The sequence below is a fragment of the Neopelma chrysocephalum genome, unplaced genomic scaffold, assembly GCF_003984885.1.
Source record: "Neopelma chrysocephalum unplaced genomic scaffold, ASM398488v2 Primary Assembly neopelma1_75, whole genome shotgun sequence".
In the NCBI taxonomy this organism is placed as follows: Eukaryota; Metazoa; Chordata; class Aves; order Passeriformes; family Pipridae; genus Neopelma; species Neopelma chrysocephalum.
The window spans coordinates 11,902,119-11,922,662 of NW_020897736.1; the positions used below are offsets into that span (position 1 = coordinate 11,902,119).

Sequence of the window (20,544 nt, forward strand, 5' to 3'; positions counted from 1 at the left end):
GGACCCCTCAAGCTCCGCGCCCGGGGCAGGAGAGGGCGCCCCCCGCCGGCCGCCGGGCCCGCGTCCATCTCCGCGCCCCGCGCCGGCGCGGCTGCGCGCGCCCATTGGGCGGCCGCGCCCGGCGGGACACGCCCCGCGCGCTCCCATTGGCTGCGGGCCGGCGGGGCCGCGCGGGGAGGGTGCACGTGCGCGGGGAGGGCGGCCGGCAGGGGGCGCCCTCTCCTGCCCCGGGCGCGGAGCTTGAGGGGTCCCCGGCAGGTCCTGAGGGAGCCCCGGCCGGGCCTGAGGGACCCGCGGCCGGGTCGGGAACCGGGGCCGCTCTGAGGTTCCCATCGGCCGTGGAGCCGCTGGAAACATCCCACCCGGATCACCACAGGGCTCTGGTACAGGGCAGCCCGCTGCTGGTCTGCCCTGTCATGTTTTCACGGAATCATAGAATCTGCCGAGTTGGAAGGGACCCACAAGGATCATCGAGTCCAACTCCTGGCCCTGCACAGGACCATCCCCAAGGGTCACATCATGTGTCTGAGAGTATCATCCAAATGCTCCTTGAGCTCTGTCAGCCTTGGTGCTGTGACCACTGCCTGGGGAGCCTGTTCAGTGCCCAACCTCCCTCTGGGGAAAGTGCCTTCTAACATCCAACCTAAACCTCGCCTGACACCACTTCAGGACCTTCCCTCAGCTCTTGTCTCTAGTCCCCACAGAGCAGAGACTGGTGCCTGCCCCTCCTCTTCCCCTCCCCAGGAAGTTGTGACTGCAATGAGGTCTCCCCTCAGTCTCCTCCAGCTGAACACACCAAGTGCCCTCAGTGTCCTCACACAGCTTCCCCTCCAGGCCCTTCAACACCTTCATTGCCCTCCTTTGGACACTCTCTAATTGCTTAATATCTTTCTTATATTGTGGTGACTAAAACTGAACACAATATTCAAGGTGAGGCTGCCCCAGTGCAGAGCAGAGCAGGACAACCCCTCCCTTGACCGGCTGCATTACCCGGTTTTCATCACAAAAATGATTTTGACACTGCTATGGAAGCTCACTTGAAAAACTCACTTATTCTTTCCGACCACCATCTGCAGGATCAATCCCAGGGCTCAGAGGACCAGGAAAAAACCAAAGTTGGCCATATCACAGAATCACAGGTCATGTTGGGGCATCTGGTCCAACTTCCCTGCTCAAGCAGAGTCATCTTAGAATACAATATATGAGCACACTAAGATGTTGGGCAGTGATCTCGCCTACTGCTGAAGCACTTACCACATGGATAAAACAAGGAACAAGTGCATAAAGGTCAAGAGATATAAAAATTGATTTTTGCTACCAATTCCCACTTGCACTGCGGTCCTGCAGCCACCAAAGCTCCTTCCCACCTGGTTGGGCCACGTCCTGCATGTCCTCAGCCGTGCAGGAGTCAGGAAAAGCCAGCTTGGATAGGGGCTGTTGGAAGCAGTAGGGTGATTTCCAAGAGCAAAAGGTTTCCACTGCAGTCAGTGGGCTTTGGATTGGATTCTGCTCTCCTGGCATGGCTGAGTCGTGGAAGGCAGTCAAGACCCAACCTGTTAGCAGCTTTAAACTTTGGTGGCCCAGCAGAGCAGTGTCTTAGACTTTAAACTTCTGCAAAAATCTGCAACTTTTTTCCTGAAATTGTAGAAGAATTCAAAGGAAGACCCATAAAACAGTGTGAATGACTCTGGCAGATCTCCCTGCAGCACTTCCACAAGAGTTGTCCAGAGCAGTACTGACAGTGGTAATGGCTCTGAGTCTCAAGCAAGAGGAATTAGATTTGGACGCTCATCCCTGGGAGGGCAGGAAGCTGCGGGAGTGCTGAGAAAAGGGCTGTTTGAATTTAGGACAAGGGACATGAGTGTGTTAATACATTTTTCTTTCTTCCAGGCATTGGACAGGCAGCAAGAAGCACGTTTTCCTTGAGAGCTGCTCCTGTAGAAGGACAGAGGCAGTTTGAGAGCAGGTGAGATTTAATAGCTCTCTGTTTCCCTCTCTCTTTCAAGGCTCGCTCTGCTCTCTAATAAGAAGTTTCTAAAGCAAAGGGACTGGCCCTGATTCATTCAAGGGAGACAAAAACTCAGTTTGGGGCTGCCTTGCTCTATGTCAATAGTGTAACATAACATGGAAAACAAAACCTCAGAGCCTGAAATTCCCTCCTGACCTGCTGTGAACCAGCAATCTCAGTGTGTCCCCCCGGGGCCAGGGCTCTGGCTGGCACAGCAGCTCCCCCACAGCCCTTCCACCCGTGGCAACCCTCCACTCCTGGGAACCACGAGGCAACTTGATTTGTGAGCTGCCAAACCTGGCCTGAGCCCTCAACAGCCACGTTTAAACCCAGACCACCAGCTGACTTCATTTGCTGAGGGATCAGAGCTGGTGCCTTGTCTCTGCCCTCAGAAGGGTTTGGGGGGGGGGCTTAGGTTTGTTTAACTTTCTAGTAGATCCTTTCTCCCACCTTCCAAAGTCCTCTGCCAAAAAATAATAACAATACAGAGAAAGAATAAATTTAATAGTGTGGGGGAAGAGAGGCACTAATAAAGAGAAGTCTGTAACTTACTGCATGGAAGAACTCGCTCAGTGGCTGGGCTGGCTGGCACAGACTGCACTGGAGTAGGGATACTCCCTGTGGAGCATCCCAGACTTTCAGAGCATCTGGACAGGAGCCCAAGAGGCTGCAACGCCCCATGACAGGGGCAACATCCCAGGCAGACCTCAGTGTTGGCAAGGGCTGGAGCCAGGAGCGAGGGACAAGCCCCCAGAGGTACCCACACAACAAAAGAGGAATCTGTCTTAGGAGCAGCAGTGGTTTTATTGAATCCAAATCCCAAAGCTCCAGTGAGACACAGACTCTCTTTATTAATTGAACACCACGGGCTTTCCAGAAATGCCTTGAAATTGTTCCTGATAAGGATAAACTCGTGTGGCTGGAGGGGGCCGTGGTCCTGCTGTGGTGGTTGCATTGCTCCCCTGCTCCCAGCCCGTGTGTGGGGAGGTGTTTCTCCTCTCACCATCACAGAGGTGGATTTGGCCCTGCAGTTCCTAGGAAACAAGCCCTCTCCCCCCTCTGAAAATGGTGTTGTATTTTTTTCTTTCAATATTAAATGTACGTCGAGGAAGCCAAGTTTCATGGCCATTATTGCACAGTTAATAACCCTTTGGAGACTGCAGACATGTGTTATATCCATCTTCCCGAGCAGTCACTTGGCTCCCTGCCTGGAAAATGCCAGCATGGGAAGGGTTAACTTGGCCACTGCTCAGCCTTCTCCCTTCTCTCCAGCCACCCTTTTCCAAACCCTTCCTGTCCTGGTCCTAAGTGGGCAATCCCAACCTCACAGGTGCTGCTCTGCTGCCGGGACACTCTGATGCCTTCCCTGCTCTCCCTGCAGCTCCTCTCCTGCTGGGACACTCTGATGCCTTCCCTGCTTTCCCTGCAGCTCCTCTCCTGCTGAGACACTCCAATACCTTCCCTGCTTTCCCTGCAGCTCCTCTCCTCACCGAGGTCTTTGGGGATCCAGAATTTCTTCCCCTCCAGAGGCTGCAGAGCTTGGCCAGACTGGTCAGGCATGGACCTGGCAGGTGCTGCTGTTACCTGTGCAAATGACCCCCCAAAAAACCACGAGCCAGTTTTAATGACAAGTAGGGACCAACAAAAGCTCTTTTGTAATTTAAAACCATCAACCAAATAAATACAAGTAGTTCCAGAGGTGCCAGCAGTGGGTTTCCTACAGACTGGCTTTACACTGGGAGCCAGAGGTTCCATTAAAGCTTCTTCCCTGGATACAGGGTATTCCAGGCTGTGCTGCTTCATGTTGGATTCACTTCTTACAGGTGGTCACAATGATCTTTAAGGTCTTTTTCAACCTAAACGATTCTAAGTGGAGTCTCCAGTGTCTGGAACAGTTCATGCAGCCCTCAGCAGAGGCAGTCAGGAGGTTTTTCCTTCCAGCAGCCTGAATTCTCCCAAGCCTGCGAGAGAAAAACTCCCTCTGGGACATCCCTGTCAAGTCTGGCTGAAAATGGACAGTCTGTTCATGAGCTCCTGGGGATAGAGAGCAGAAAGAAAAGTGACTGTGACACTGGAGGTGGCACCTGTGTCCTCAGGGGAGCACACAGCCTGCTTCAGCTCAGGTAGGTCCATGGCAGGAGTCCCTGTAAAGCAGAGAGTTTATCCAGGGGCTGACAAAGGTCCCTTTTGTCACAGGGAGTTTCCTTTCATTGACTGTGTCTGTCTGACAAACAGCGAGTGCATTCCATGAGGTTTTCCATGATCTTCCCCACAGATACTTCCCCCCTGCCTATCTCCAGAGGCCTCCCAGCAATGGGGAAAAACACCCTATTTCCATGGGAAACAGAGAAAAGAGAAGAAAAACAATCCTGTGGGATGGGGGCTGAGGAACAGACCCCTGAAATCTCAGGGTTGCTTCACACCTGCCATGACATGGAGATCTGGGACATTACCACCCTGGTGCCGCTCCTGTCCATACAAAACCTCCCAGGTATCCTTGCTGCCCTGGCACACCTTTGGAGGGATCAGGGTGCAACACTGTCAGGAGCAGAGAATGACATTGCACACAGGCCACGGTGGGTGAGAAAAGTCAGGGATGTAACAGAACGTGCTCACAACTGAGCCGCTCCCCTGCAGGGAGCCGGGAGGATCCGCTCCCTCCCACAGGCTTCGGGCAGAGATGGAAATGTCAGAGCCCCACCACCTCCAGCCTGGCCATGGGGGGGGGGGTTTAACCACAGACAGGGCCAGTGCAGGGTCTGTGTGGGGTGGGAGAGCTGTGCACAGATCCCAGCACCCACCACACCGAGCAGCCACACGTCACTCCCCAGGCATGCGGGGACGAGGGGACAAAGGAAAGAGCTCTCGTTGTTTGGGGCTGACCCTAAAGTTCAGCCAGGCTTTTCATGAAGTCCAGTGTTGCCACTTCTGGTGATGTTATCAGGAACCTGGGAATAGCTGGCACTTTCTTTTGTTCCGATTTACGGTTTGTTTGGGTTTTTCCCCTCCAGACCTTGGCTCCTGCAATCATGAGATTGATTTCTCGTTTAACTCCATCACTCTATGTTTGACCCCCTGACAGGCTGGGAAATGTGAGCTGTGAGAAGCCTGGAGGTTTATTGCCCAGGAGCAAATTAAGAAGTTCTCAACCATGGGATTGTTTAAAATAATCCTTTCTCAAAATTTTTGCTGTTGATTAATTTTTTTTTTGGAGGCAGAAGTTCTGAATGCTTGGAGCTGACACCAGCAAAGCCCTTCACGCAGGCACCACCTCCCTCTGTCCCTGCACTGTTCCTCATCTGGCTATACCCCACGTCTGGTGTTCCCCATCTCCTCTCAGTCATCTCTCTTTGTATCCAACACCTGCCTTGGACAAGGATCATCCCCAAAACCACATATTTCATATAAGGCTCCTCCTTCTCTGCGTATTCCTTGCAGCAGGGCACAGGGAGCCAGAGGGGGAGACTGGTAAAGCAGGAAGGTGGTGCATGGCTTGGAAGAGGGACAGAGGTGATGCTAAGGGGAGTGTCAAGGCAGGTCATCCACCTGCAAGGATGGCTACTAGAGCCTGGACCTGGTGGCCCAATGCAACTGCACAGACCTAAAGTGGCTCCTTTCCCCCATGAAAGCACTAATAAGGGGAACTGCTGACTTAAAACACTCTTGATAATGTTTTCCTATTTCTTTAACACCTCTCCCTGGAGCACTCTCTCCTCCCTTCACAGCGTCTTGGCCAATTACACTTGCAAAACAAACAGAACACTCGATATCCCCAGGAGCGGGGATTGCCGGGGTCAGGGGCCCGCAGCAGGCGGGGGCTCCGAGGTGGGTCACGGCACGGGAGCCGGCTCTGCTCCAGCCAGGAAGGCCCCTTCCCATCCCTGGAGATGAGGGACCACAGCCAGGCACTGTGGGGGGGACAGGCCAAGGTGGGAAGGGCTGTGCCCCAGGCACAGGCACCGCTGGATGGTGGCACAGAGCTGGGGAAGGGCTGTGTCCCAAGGCCAAACCCCTCTGGCCGCCCAGCTGGGATCTGGGTCTGTAGAACACCTTTTTTCCCTTGTGGAAGTGAAACAGCCCCAAGCCTGTGTGCTCAGGTCACTGGGGCTCTGTCTAACCCTTCTTTTGTCTCATATTCAAGAGGCTCCCAAGCTGCCCTCAAAGCTTTGTCAAACCATTTGAACTTTTACAGCAATTCAGCAATCAAAAACCTCCACCTTTTATCCATGAGCAGTGACAGGACCAGCAATATTCAGAATTACTCTTCCCCACAGAACCAGTCCTTTACTCAGGTTTGTGATGATTTTCCTCATTGCTCTCAGTTTGGATGCAGAGCTGTGCAGAAGTTTACTGTAATGCCATTGAAAGAGGCAGTGCAGAGTTCACAGCACAAAACCTCTGACTGCTTTTAAAAATTTAATTTTAAATTTAAAAAAATTAATAAAAATTTTAAAAATTTAAATTTGCATTCCCTGTCCCCATTCCTGGCTGCTCTGCAGTTCTCCCCTTCTGGACCAGTTGGTCTTTACAATCCCTTCCCATCACCCCCAGGTGAGTCAGGAAATTCCCAGTGCTGTCCCAGGAGGACAAACCCTCCCAGCAGGAAGGGAGGTGTGGGCACTCAGCCTCCAGCACATGCTGTCCCACAGACTTCACTCTGAGCTCCACAGCCTGGAGATGCAAACTGGGATGTCTGGTTGTAGGATCATAGAATCCTAGACTGGTTTGGGTTGGAAAGGACCTTGAAGATCATCTGGGTCCAACGCCCCCGCTACAGGCAGGGACACCAGGGAGCTCAGGACTCCATCCAGCCTCGCCTTGGTCAACTGATGTTGCCCAGGAATGTTAGTTGTGTAGCTTAGGGGTCACTTGGAGCACCTATCTGGGGAAACAGCCCCATATTTTGGGCTCTTGAGCTGCCCTGAAGCAGCAAAAGCGTGTTTGTTCTCAGGGGATAAGGGAGCAGGGCAGGCAGGATGTGCTGTGACCACTGCAGGGCCACACTTGCAGTGCTGTGCACCTTGACAGGGGTTGTGCCTGTCACACTCTCCTCAGGGACAGCAAGGGCTCCCTTTTCCTCCAGCGAGGAAACCCAACTGCCCACGTCAGCACAGCCTGCCTGGAGTCACTGGGTACGAACTGTGAGAGGTCTGGAGGGAGCAACACTCCTCAAGTCTGACACACATCCTGCTCCTAATCAGCAACAGCCACCAATACCTCATCCCAGCCCATTGGGGGCCAATATTGTCACGTTTTGCAAGGCCCTACAGTGACCCAGGAACAGAATGGAGATGCTCCTCTGATGCTGGCTCCTCTCTCCCAGCAGAGCTGGCAGCTCACTTTGGCTCAGTCACAAGTGTTTGTTCAGAACAGCAAAACATCAGCGTCACTCCAGCACTGTTCCAGTGCCGGCGGTCGGGATTCCTGGGCTGGACACAGGCAGGAAAGGAGAGGAGGTGTTTTCAGAGCACCTGCTGGCAGTGAGGATTCCCACTGGCACCATCTGTGAGCTGGGATGGAGGGAACTGCACCCACAGCTGGGCACAGCCCATGGAAACCCCTCACGGAGAGTGCCAGGCAGGCAACCTCGAAGCTTCAACTAGCGAGACAAATCCGGCTGTCTCCTGGCTCTGAACAGGAATCCTAGGGAAGAGCTGGGCTCAGATGGGAACCATGGAGGCTGCCACCCACATTCCATAGCGTCCGAGCACCTCCTGTCCATCCACAGCCATGGACAAAGCCCATGGAAATTTTCCATCCTGCTATCAAAGCAAACCAGTTCCCAGCTCTCTGCACAGCCATAGCTGAGCACAGCCTGACCACAAGGGCTGTGCCAAATGGGATTAAAGGAGCTTGTTTAGACCAAGGGATCCCTTTTCCCTGCTGATGCTCACGGGGAGTGTGGAGTGTGCAGGCTGTGTGTGCTTGGTCAGGGGGCCATTGCAGCCAGGGCTCAGCACAGCTGGGAACCCACCAGGGTCACAGCTTTCGTGGACCCCAAGCCCAAACTCTGAATTTTCTCTGGGCAGAAACCAGCCATAGCAGCTGTAAAGGAAGGAATATGCACTGGTGACACCCAGGTAGATACCAACCCTTGGAGTCCTATGGACTGGAACCAAACCCCGGGACTGGAATTGGTACCAAACACTCTCAGCAAAATTTGTAAGTGCTCTTCTACCAGCGACACACCAGACACTTGTTTCACAGTCAGAGATCAACCAAGTGGAAATTAACAGCTGCAAGAAGTTTGCACCCCGATATTCTCTGCCAGGGGAGGTTTAGGTTGGTTATTAGGAAGAAATTCTTTACAGAGAGAGTAATCAGGCATTGGAATGGGCTGCCCAGGGAAGTGGTGGATTCTGCGTCACTTGAGGTGTTTAAGATGAGACTGGATGTGGCACTTAGTGCCCATGGTCTGGGAACCACGGCAGTAGTGGATCAAGGGTAGGACTTGATGATCTCAGAGGTCCCTTCCAACCCGGCTGGTTCTGTGATTCTATGATTCAATCGAATCTCTGTTTCCAGGGGCAGAAGGACGGACAGCAGCGCTCCCCGGAGCCGTGTCCCGACGGGAGCCGTGTCCTGCTATTGCCACCTCGTGGGGCCTCGCAGCAATGACCAGGTCACCACCGCGGGTGATGGCACAGGTAGGGATTGGGATGTTCCACGAGCAGCAGGTACAGCCCGGCAGCGCTGGGCTCTCCCAGGGCAGCCAGAACCGGTGGGAAGCGATTCCCAGGTTCACTAAATGCTGTGCGTGCCCTGCAGAATTGTGTGGGTATAGAACAGTCCTCACTTCAGGCCAAAGGGGCTCCTGCTACAGTGTCCTGTGCTCTGCTCAAGTGCCATCCTTGCAGGATCCAAAGGGTTCCAAAAAAGCTCCAAACACAACCACTACCTGACCTCACTGCCCCTTGCAATAGGGAAAAAACCAACATTCTTTGGTTGCTGAATAATTCCTCCTCAGCAAAGGAACTAGGTAGGATTTGCAAGGCCTGATAAGACTTGGCACAACCTGATAAGATTTAGCTCCTGCTTCCTACAGATTCTTGTCCTGAAATACCAGGAGTTCTCCCGCACTGTACACAGCCCACAACACAACTCAGACACTTACCCAGAGGTGCACTAGGAAGGCCTTTTTACAGCTTTCTTCTGCTCTTGGTTGTAGAAAGCAAACACACAAATCTTCCAGGAGCCCTTCTAGGACTCCTGGGATTCTCAGTCAGCCAGGAAAAGCACAAAACCAACGCTGAGGTCCAAGGGGGAGTCAGGCTCCCCCAGCAACTGGAGGTGACCCGTGGGGTTGTTGCCTCAGCTGCAGGTCTGCTGGGCTCCACTGGACTCCAGTGGGCTCCTGGCCCAGCCCCAGCGAGGCCCTCCCTGTCCCCTCACTCACATACTGGGATCTTTCTAAAGGAGCCTCTCCCAGATCCTCCTGCCTTCCCTCCTGCTCTGGGAACTCATTGTTTGGGCTCAACCCGAATCAGCCAGTGCTCACAGAAAGGAGTTGTCCTGGAGGCAGAGTTCTCTGCTGGAAGGGAGATTTCTGCCTTGAAAAAGGGAAGACTGCTTTCCCAGGAATGTCTTTCAAAGGATACATGCCCAGTCTGGGAAGAGGTGAAGGCGAGTGTCCTGCAGAGTGTCCTGCAGACAGAAGATCTCATTTTCCAGGGAGGATTCTGCCCAGGGCTACAGGAAGGCGAAGCACTGGGGCTGTGCCCTGCTGTCCTTATCATTGTGCCTGGTCACAGGAGGTCTGGATCCAAGTCTCATCAGTATCATGGGAAAAGCTCCTGTGAATTTCAGTGGGAATTTAATCACCTATTTTACTGCTCAACTTTAACTTCTTTTAGACCAGCTTCTTCTGTGGGAGGAAAACTACGGACTTTTCACCACCTGAAACAACTGCCTGGGAGCTGTTTCTTCCCACCCGGCTCAAAGCAGAGTAATATTCCACAATATTCCAGGCTACAAGGCCATGCTTCTTGCACTTCAAAGTCACTGTGGAGAGGGTTTATACTTGTTATTCCACTTAATGTTTCTGACTTTGAAATGATTATGGGGTCTCCTCTGAATGCTTTATGGGGTAACAAAACTCAGGAGAACAGGGCTCTCTCCAGCTGAGTAAATAGAAGCTATTTTCATAAATCTTCGGACTATTGGAACATCAACAACATTATCCTACATGGGTTGTTATGACTTTGTGTTTGCAGAGTCCTCTGTTGAAGCTCACAGTGGTGCTTTCAGCCTCGTCTTCTGTTAAGGCACAAACTTCAGGTAGTCCCACAGGGGGTTCTTTCAGTCAAATAAACTCTCAGAGCCCCAGTTGAAGCTCTTTGGGTGAAGTTCACTCTGGTGTGATCACCTCCCTTTCCTTGATTGGGAATCCCAGTCCTTGACAAGGGACTGATGGCAGGGCTTCACCTCTTCCCTGCGATGCTGGCCCCTCGAGGGCCACCTTGCTGTCCCTGATGGCCTTCAGGTAAGATTCCACACAGTTCCTGAGCAGAAATGCCATTCTCAGTGGGAATACAGATCTCCTGTGTGACCTCCAACAGCTCAGAAGTGTTTGTCCTCCTCAAGGTCCATTGGGCAGCCAAAGCTCAAACTCTACAGAGACACAGAGCTGGAGGGACCCCATCAAACTGGCAGGGAAGAGGCATTTCCAGGGATTTTGAACATGACTGATGGAATCAGCTCACAGGTACATTGCTGGCTCATGTGCTGCTCTGTACAAAAGGCTCTGGAGTTCTCCCTCCTGGGCTGTGTCCGTGTGCTCAGCATGGAATGTCATCCCTGCCCGCTGGGGATGTGCTGCTCTTCAATCCCACAGCTGGGGGAAGTGCCTGTGGAGATGGTGTTTTTCTTCCTAAATCAGCAACTTCTTTTTTTATTCTTCACAGTTTGCAAGTTGCTTGTAGCCAAAACTCACACAGCCCTGCTCGATTTGTTTTCCATCTACTTTATTCTTACCCATAAGCTTAAAAAAAAGAAAAAAAGAAAGAATTCAGCTAATAAAACCAAAGCATTCTGCTACAGTTCATTATTTGGGCTGGAACACCTTCCCTTATGTTTGTTTGCCCATGGGAGGAGACAGCAAGTCAGAACCTCTGCGATCCTCCCAACCGGGGAGGCACAAATGGAAAGAAGAAATATGGAACAGCTTTTCAGCTGATACAAATCTGCACAGCTTGTTTTCCATAGAGCTTTCCTGCTTTTGCCAGCTGAAGATCCATGTCTGAGCTGCCTCAAGTGTTCTTATGATGAGCCACTGATAATCCCACCTCAAAACCCAGCTGAGTAGAGATACAACCTCATGCAACATTCCAGAGGGAGTAGTTCCTGGTGTACATAGGACCACTGTCAAGTACTTTAATCAAAGCATAAGTCTTGAATAATACAAGTGATGGATGAGGGCCCCATTAATTTTCCTTCCTCTCTGTTCATTAATTGTTCAGGAAAACACAAGATCATTTACAGCCATGGCTGCTACCTCTTATGAAGATTGTGGGTCATCCAGCCTTTTCCAGGCAAGGGAAAAACTTGGAAGAGTAAGGAATTCACCCCTGAATGGGCTCTCATTGGAAAGCTGGGAGGGGATGGACAGGGAAAACAAGGAAATCCTCACCTGTTTTCAAAAAATATTTATTTGTGATGTGTATCACAACTGACCAGGCAAAGTCAGTGGTGTTAAGAACAACAAAAAAAGATAATTATACCAAATAATATGAATTGAGAAAATGAGTTCTGTGGAGCAAAGGAGATCTGTAAATCAAATCCAGAGCAGGCTGATAAATCTAAGTATGAAATAAGTACAGAGGCAGCGTAGTACACGTGGACAGGAATACCTGAACTAAAGACAGAGAAATTAAATGGAACAGAACAGTATCCCCTGAGTCTGAAGGACTAAGATTTGATTTTCAGTCTATAACTATCAGAAATATTTTGGCATGGTCAGACTGACAAAGCAAAGCCAGAAGCACTGTGTAACCTCATTGAACCAGGACACACTTTGTGAAATGGTGACAATAACGTGTCAGAGTCTGTGCTCCCAGCCACACCTACAGCTTTTCTGCACCTGCATTTGGAGACTCTTTTCACACCAAGATTATAAAAATGTTATGGCTGAATTTTCATTGCATTGCATTGAATAGACTGAAAATCTTGAAGCACCATGATATGAATTTCTTTGGCAATTATTGTGTCCCCGTGAGCTCAGCTTCTTGTTTCTGGGTTTCTATCAGTAACAAGTGGAAAATGAAGCTCCCATAACTTCAGGGATGACCAATCTGATGTTAACAGGGGAGATACATCTAGTCTCACTGTCACAATCCATTCCCACTTCTTTCTGTGCTATGGGTATTTATTCCCAGTTCTTAGAGCTTTACATTCAGACTGTTTAGGTCTAATCCCTTGCGTGGCCATGGCAGGAACCCCTGGGCAGGGCTCTCACGGCCTGCCCTCGACACCCCTCACTGACACACGATGGAGTTATTTGGTTTTTACTGTGCCCAGATAATCTTCACCCTCAGGATGTTTTTTTCTTCCATATTCTTCTGTACTCACCCAAAATTTGCCTCAATGCTTTACATTTGAGTGTATTTATCTACCTTTTGCTCTTCCTCGAAGACCCCAGTTTCACACTGACTTAGAACAACAGTTCTGGCAATTAGGTTGGATAACTGCAATCCAAAATTTCTCCTAGGCAAGACTCCAATTGAGTTAATTGGCTTCAGTGGGAGGCTTGTCCTGAGCAGAAAGGGCAAGGTTTGGCCTCAAGGAGACTATAAATTCCAGTTTAAAAATCAGTAGTTGTTCAGAGGCTCATTCCTGTGACAACATCATTCCTTGTGTTTCCTTTCCTGAATTCCTTTCCTAGTCATAGGAGGAAAGCTTCTGGCACCACAATTAAATGATAATACCCTGGCCACCTCCCAAAACTCCTTTACATCTCAAAGAAAGCACAGTTGTCTCTCCAAGGGAGCGTAAAGCCTCCAAGATGCTGGATTTCCACGTTTTGTTAGGAAAGGCCAGTGTTTTTCATGTAGGCAATAAACAGGCCCTGATATGCAACTGTGCCCCTGCCAAACTCAGCAGTTGCTTTAGATGGTCCCATTCCACCAGCACACATCTCCCATCCTTCTCAGAAGTTGTAGGCCATGCTCCTTCCTCAGTGGAATTCTCTGTGTGGTAAAACAGGCATGTTTGGGGTATTACCTGGTCCAAAATGCAAGTAAAAAATCAAACACTGCAAAAAATGAAGCCTCTGTAACAAAGCACTTCTACAGCTTCTTGTACCTGCACAGAAAACACTCCTCTCTTCATATCTGAGATCCCAAACATTTCCCCTTCTTTCAAATGCTTCAGTCACTGAATTACATCCCCCTTGCCAAGGAAATCTTGGGAAAACAAGTCAGTCATGTCACACTTCCTGTAGGTCACCAATTCCTGCCTGAGCAGCCCAAGGGAAGCGGAGCCTTCCCGAACCAAGTGCTCTGCTCCAGGGCTGTTCTAGCCCTGCTCCCCTGGCCTCCATCAGGCTACTGGATTTAGCTCCCCAGATGATCTCAGCTACTGTAGAATCACATGCAGAGCCTCTAAAAACTTATGACACCAATCATTTATGGCCTTGTGAGCTCATGCAGCTGGAAGTGAGACTGGCACCACCCTGTTTACAAGGCCCAGGCTCTGCCTGGAAAGCCCCGGGACTGAAAATGCTGCTGCACTCCACACTGGATTTAGAAAAGAGGGGCAAATTTAGGATAGAGGCACTTTGGGGAACTGATCAAACATCCACTGTTCCTCCACTGCTTACAGATAAACAGTGGTATGTGGCCAAAGTCACACTAAGTTTGGCTCTGACTTATGTGATTCCCCATTTTATAACAGAGCAGAGATGGAAATACAGATCCTGGTACCAGATGAACCCACAGCACTGACAGTGTGACATTCCATGCCAGTCCCCAAAGCCTGGATACCTGCAGTGAACACTCCACAACCTCAAATCAGAATTTAGCACTCGCTCCAGAGAACACAATGTCCAAGGAGCTCACAAGAAGGGACCGGATGAGATTTGTTTTTAACCCTCTGGGCTGAAGATGTGTCAGGAACAGGGGGCGTTTTGAAGACAAGTAAGTGCACAAGGACCTGTGAAAAGACCCAATTTCCATTCACTCTCTTCTCTCCCCACTGCCCCTTCTGTTCTAACACTGGGCCAAAAGGACTGAAAGATATTTGGGAAACCTGGAGCTCAGTGGAGAGTCAGGGCTGAGTTTTGCTGTTTTAACCGTGGTTTCCTTAACAGGTAAATCTTAGAACACAATATTTGACCTATCTATCATACAGCACATTTCAGAGAAAGACTGTATTTCTGCACTGAAGCCAACTCTTCACAGGCAAGTCATTTGAATTCCTCCATGTTTGCTTCCTCCGGCCTCCAGGAAATGAAATCTAACTTAAAAAAATATCATTTTTGATGAGGGTTTCAACTGAAGAGTAAAGACTGAAGTGCCAGTCCCTGCAGAGCACTGTCAGATTTTTCCCATATTGAGTAATTCTGGTTCCTAATGGAGTTCACACTAAGTTACCTACCCCAAAACATCTGTGATTTAAACTGTTTGATGGAATATATCGCATTGAAAACCAGTGGGACACTGAATTATTTGACTCCCCTAAGCTCTGCCCTAGTGGAGCACTGTCAGTGTCCAAACCTCTTCCCACACACTTCCCAACGATTCAGAAAGTGGGTCATTAACACATTTTGTCATTTGATGCAATTTCTCCCTTCCCTCTAAACTGGGCTTTTTTCCAGGTCCAGTAGCCAACAATAAATCAATCACAGTCTCTCACAAGCCTTTTGACTCAAATTCTATCCTGTAGGTTGGGCTGAAACCAGAGCAGAAATCACTGCAGGAGGTGGGGCAGGACAGGGCTAGTGGTGACTGCCACTGAGGAGGTGTTTGCTTGACCCACTGCTGCTCTTGCTGCCGTTCTTTGTGGACTCCTCCTCAGTATCTGTGACAGAGTCTTCCTCCTCTTCATCACTCCGATCATCTTTCAAGTCCTAGGGAGAAGAAAGCACTGTGAGCACATTCTGTTTTGCAGTGTTACTGTCAGGTAAGTTACTGGAGTGCTGTTGTCAGTGCAGACCCTTCAAAAAGGCTTCCAGACAAGCTTATTATTAGTGAACTGGGTATTTGGATCTCTGTAATGTCTTTAAAAAAATAACCAATTAATCTAATTACTCAGGCACCCCCATTTGTAATTGCAGAAGGAAAAGCTGGTGCATGAAAATTCTAGAACATGAGACATTTCACTTCTTGGAAATTCAGCATCATCCTCTGGAGACAAAACTGTTCACCATTTGCCTCAAAAAATATGTGCTAAAGTGAACAAATGAAAGGGGAGCTCTAAATACATTAAATATCAAAACTTTCTCCCTGCCCCCAAAACGGAGGCTGACATCCAAGGAGAGGCCAGTTAAGAACACTTTAATCTTGCAAAACCTGATGTTCCTTAGACAAAACTGCTTCCATGACCTTGAACTCTTCTTTCCTCGTTTCTGCTTCTCCCTGTAAAGTGTTACTATTAATCCCTGGGTGCTGTGAGATTAATTAACAACTGTGAAGTGCAGGGAAGATGAAAAGAATATTGTTTAAAAGCTAAATATGATGAATACACTCACCCAAACACAGGAGCTGAGAGGCTGCCTGCTGCTGACAGGTGTAAACCAAACAGTGCTGAGCTGTGCCAGCATCTCCTGGCACCAGCTTTGCTCCAAGACACTTGCTGACCCCAAAATACCCTTTCCCACTCATGGTGTACACAGCACATCAACACTGGCACAGGGAAGGCCATGTTGTGTACATCTTTGGAATACCATCCCTGAGGGAACTGCCAGGCAGGAGAATGGGGATGAAAGGGAGTCTGCCCTTGGGAAAATCCCTCCCCAGCTCCGTAGGAGAAGCTCCTAACATTTGGCAATCAGGCTTCATCCCAGGGAGTCAAACATGGAAACTGAACGTTTCCACTACAGAGAAAAGTCCTTGTGTCTCCCCAGTGTTTCACAGCAAAGGTCAGGGAGAGGTGACACCCCTGTTTGTCACAGCACATAAAATACACCATAGTCTCCCATTTCTCTGCTCCTGCCATAACCCAAGCCCCTACAACGTGTTCAGAAGTTTGATTCAAACAATTAAGGCTTCAGCATTGAACTCAACACCTCTATTTCCCTTGCAGTGCAACAAACTCACACGAGCAGCACCTGCCTGCCTGGAGGACTTTCCATGCCAATGGAGGACCTTCTCTGCAGACTCGGGGCAGGATGCTCTAGTCAAAGATGGACATCAAGAAAACACTCCCTACTTCCTAAATGTTCTCAGGCACCACTTTTTATGTCTTTTTGTACCACAGGGTGCTTGTCCTGAGGGAGACGTGAGGCTTCTCCTCCTGACAGAGCACATGTGCTGGAGCTGGCAGGAATGTCAGTCCTTGCACAGACAACCCACAGCCACACTGGGACCACCCCATAATGGATAATTTTGTGCTCATGTCATCTGTCTGGACCTCAACTAGACAGGCAGAGTCTGCCTGTTGTCCCTGCTCCTGGAGCATTGTGCCAAGGTCAGGACTGTGACGCAGGAAGGAGAAATCAGGGCTGTTCCTGCCCATCCTGCATCTGCTCTCGGAGTGAACTAACAGTTCCACTTCCTCAGCATGCTGCTCTGAGGTCTTTCCTAAGCACCAAACTCATACAGAGAAAATAAATAACAGCTCAGTAATAACTCATCCAATTGCAATCTCATATCCCCTCCTATGTTACACTCCCAGTAAAAGGTACAGGGCTAGAAAGCAAATTAAAGCCTGAGCTCTGTCTCATCACAAACTATAAATTTCCTGGAGATTTTCTTCTGCCTTTTCCCTAACAACATACAAAGGGTATCAAAACAAACAAATCTTACTGTAAATACTGTAAAATAAACTTGGCATGCCATCAGTTAGAGAAAAGGCAAGGCAGGCTTTCCCACACAAACAATTTATGAGGTTCTGGCTCTTTCAGATCACCTCGCTCCCTCCCGGTAGTGTTGCCGTTTGTATTTGCAGTAAAACACAAATGCTGAGGGGGAGGGGGGAGGATTGTTGCTTTTTCTGCCACCAAAAATGTTTCAGAACAAAAATTAAAAAGAAAAAATAAAAATCAAACAGATCCTAAGCACAGTGTCTGATGCTGAACCCTCTGGACTCCCTGGAAGTGTCCTCCCTGGAAGTGTTCCCTGAGGCTGCAGGGACAGGGAGCAGCACTTTGGGGCTCGGTGGGAATAGTCAGGGAAGTTTGGGAGTGCATATTTCATTTGGAGCCCCTCCTTGTGCTCCACAGAAGTTGCTGCTGCTCGAGCCCGTGCTTAAGAACAGCTGGCAATCTGCTCTGCTTTGAGTGATAGCCAATATTGGATAGATTCCTGTTTCCTGCAGGAATGAGCTGGCATTTCCAGCATGGAACTGGAAACTCGGATAGAGTTTGCTTCCCAGTTTTAATGGTGTCAAGCTGGATGCTCTGATTAAAGGCACTTTATGTAGTAATTAAAAAACATGTCATGTTTTTTCCAGCCCACTGGAAATCCCTGTGTTTGAGGGAATGCCTTACAGGTTTCAAAGCAGCAGGAATTAAATTTCCTTGTATTCTGAAGCAACCATCGCAAATTTTCTTGATACAACTTCTGAAATCTTGACACTAATCAAGAAAAAAATGCTGATAAATTAAATCTAATTTTTATTATATTTTTAATAATAAACTTCTTCCTGACCAAGTGCCTCTACAAATTCCTGCTTTAGGAGAGTCTGCCCATTTTTGTCTGGCTTGTTTAAGTGACAGGCCTTTAAATAGCAATAGCTTCATCTGCAACTGGAAATCCAAACAAACCTGTCTTTGCAAACTGTTTAACAGACCATTATAAATATATTAAGATATCCTAAGTGAAGTTTGTGCTTTTTAACTGCGACCTTCTAAGAATAACAAAAATTGTAACATTTCTAGGATTTTCCCTGCTTTAGTACCAAGATGTTTCCTCTGAGCCCCTCACATCATATACTATAGTTGTGTTTTCCAACTCAAAGGCTCTGCTCTGACTGTCCCTGAGCAGCAGCAGACGGATGTACCATCAGGAACACAGGCAAACTGTAAATCCCCCAGCTGAGGCATCATTAATACTCAATGCTTTAGTTTAATGGCATCAAGTGCATTTATTGTACTTCAGCTGGTTTAGGGTAACAGACAAAATGGATGTGTACATTTTCTGTTCTGGATGACTGACCAATTTAATCTTTCTAAATGGATGAATGGTTTCAAGCTTTATGAGAAGCAACACTAATGCTATAAAGGCTGCAAGAGGGCCATTTGTAGTGAAGCCAAAGCCGCAAACTTTTATAATCTTTTTTCCTTTTGTTTAACCCTTCCACCTGCTGCTCAGTCTGCCTCTTTTAGTTAAATGAACCGTGTTTGTTAAGGTAGTTTTGGCTTCTTGCATTTCACTGCTGTTAGAACATGTATCATTGAAGTCATTAGCACGACATGACTGGCAAAGGACCTTCCAAGAGATTTCACCATGAACTTCTTGAAGTTATGGGATGAGCAAACTCCACAGGCCACCTCCCAGCCCCTTGTAAGCAGAAAAATACTGGTCAAATCTCCATCTAAACTAACAGGGAATTTACTCCTGTTTGTACAAGTCTGTCTCTCCATAAAGCACTCGGAGATCACTTCCCTCTTGAGAAGCCCTTGGCCCTGCACTCTCTGCTCCAGCTGAGAAGAACAACGGGAGAAGGACAGATGGAAGGGTGGGTTTCCTACCCCGTGGGCTGGGGACACCACTGGAACATCACTGGTGGAGAAAGGGGGCTGGGCAGACACCCCCCTTCTCTGGGCACATGGAATCTTTGTCCAGCACGTGCTGAGGTCACAGTGTGGCCACAGCTCCAGATCTGCCACACGGTCGTGCCAGTGGGAAGTGTAAGAACAGAGGGAAAGGCAGAGCCAAGCAGTGTAAAAAAAGGAAAAAAATCTATTGTAGCAACGTGGATTGATCCAACAGTGAGGAAGCCTTAGGAACGTGCCTCCTGCTTCCTCAGAAGGGGAAGGGCACTTGCTGGCAAACAGACAGTGGGGTCTGTGCGGCTTTACTGCAGATTGGCAATTTGAGGTCTCCAAATGTGAAGCTGTTGCTGTAATGACAGGGCCCAAACCACAAACAGGCAGTGAGGCAGCCTGGAGAGAGAGGAGAACCTGGCTGAGAGACACCTGGGCAGAAGGTGCTTCTGCAGTGAAGTTCAGCCACTACAACATCTTTGTCATGAACCAGCTTCCAGTGCAGCTCCTCCCTGGCTCTCCCTGAGGAAGGCACACACTTTCCCCAGAGGCTGCAGTGCTGCAGGGGGCATTAGGAAGGCAACAGTGCAGTGTCTGCTCCACCAATTCCTGGTGGGAGTTTGGGGGCACAGTGAGGGGGGATGTTCCTTTGCTCTTCCAGGGGACCAGCGGGGTGGGAGGGGATGGTGCCGGGTCGCTGTGCCTGACCATGGGCAGGAGGAGGGAAGGTCAGCCTGGGACTGTTCAAGATCCTCCTCATGGCACAACTACGGAGAGAGGCTGAGAGAGCTGGGGGTGTAAAATCTGGAGAAGAGAAGGCTCCAGGGACACCTTACCACCCCTTCCAGCATCTAAAGGGGCTTCAAGAGAGCTGGAGAGGGACTTTGGACAAGGGATGGAGGGACAGCACAAGGGGGAATGGCTTCCCACTGCCAGAGGGCAGGGTTAGATGGGATATTGGGAAGGAATTCTTCCCTGTGAAGGTGGTGAGGCCCTGGCACAGGTTGCCCAGAGAAGTTGTGGCTGCCCCTGGATCCCTGGAAGTATCCAAGGCCAGGCTGGAGGGGGCTTGGAGCAACCTGGGATAGTGGAAGGTGTCCCTGCCCATGGCTGGGATGAGACAGGCTTTAAGGTCCCTTCCAGCCCAACCCATTCTGTGATTCTTATCATGTCCACAGGGGGGCTGGGAGATGCTCCAGACCCAACTCACCTGGGGGGATCAACACTGACTTCAGGTTTCTCAGCAGTATAAGAAGATTTCAATTTTGCCCCTGACTGGACAAGACTAAAAACAATAAATCTTTTGGGTTAAGCAAAATTTACACCCACACATTTAACTGGATTTCTCCTACCAAGTATAGATGTATATAAGAATTCACAGCTGATTCCAGAATTTTGTGTGTTTTCTGATTTGGTGAAATTTAGATTTTTTTGATTTTCAAATACTTTAACCTTAAGTTGGAATTTCCTGACCCTCAAATGTATGTTCTATTAAAATCAGCATGTGCTAAATCTTGTACCCTAATTCTACCTTAAGAATATTTTCATTTAAACATCTACAAACGCATTGACTAGATCTTGATTTTTCAATGTAAAGACAATAAATTCCACAGCACCTGCACATATGGAAACAACTTGAAGTACAAAGATGAAAGCTATTAGTCAGGTCAGCAAC

General features: G+C 49.2%; 1 protein-coding gene and 1 long non-coding RNA gene across 10 annotated transcripts in view; one reads left to right on the plus strand and one right to left on the minus strand.

The window, feature by feature from the left end:
* The first annotated feature begins 3,486 nt into the window (after nt 1-3,486).
* Nucleotides 3,487-16,791, plus strand: LOC113969931. 3 transcript variants are annotated; one of them, XR_003534976.1, is made up of 3 exons: nt 3,487-4,131; nt 8,534-8,655; nt 16,247-16,791. It is a non-coding gene; the product is annotated as an uncharacterized LOC113969931 (long non-coding RNA). The 3 variants fall into 3 exon arrangements; XR_003534977.1 differs by having other exon boundaries at nt 16,421-16,791; XR_003534978.1 differs by lacking the exon at nt 16,247-16,791 and adding an exon at nt 14,313-14,404.
* The window catches only part of CERS3 (ceramide synthase 3), a 46,646-nt gene continuing 37,741 nt past the window's right edge, over nt 11,640-20,544 (minus strand). For all 7 annotated transcript variants that reach the window (XM_027688272.1, XM_027688270.1, XM_027688269.1 and 4 more), the window contains one exon: nt 11,640-15,071. In XM_027688272.1, the coding sequence (XP_027544073.1) occupies nt 14,940-15,071 (132 nt within the window). In that variant the 3' untranslated portion in view covers nt 11,640-14,939. The remainder of the gene's footprint in view (nt 15,072-20,544) is intronic.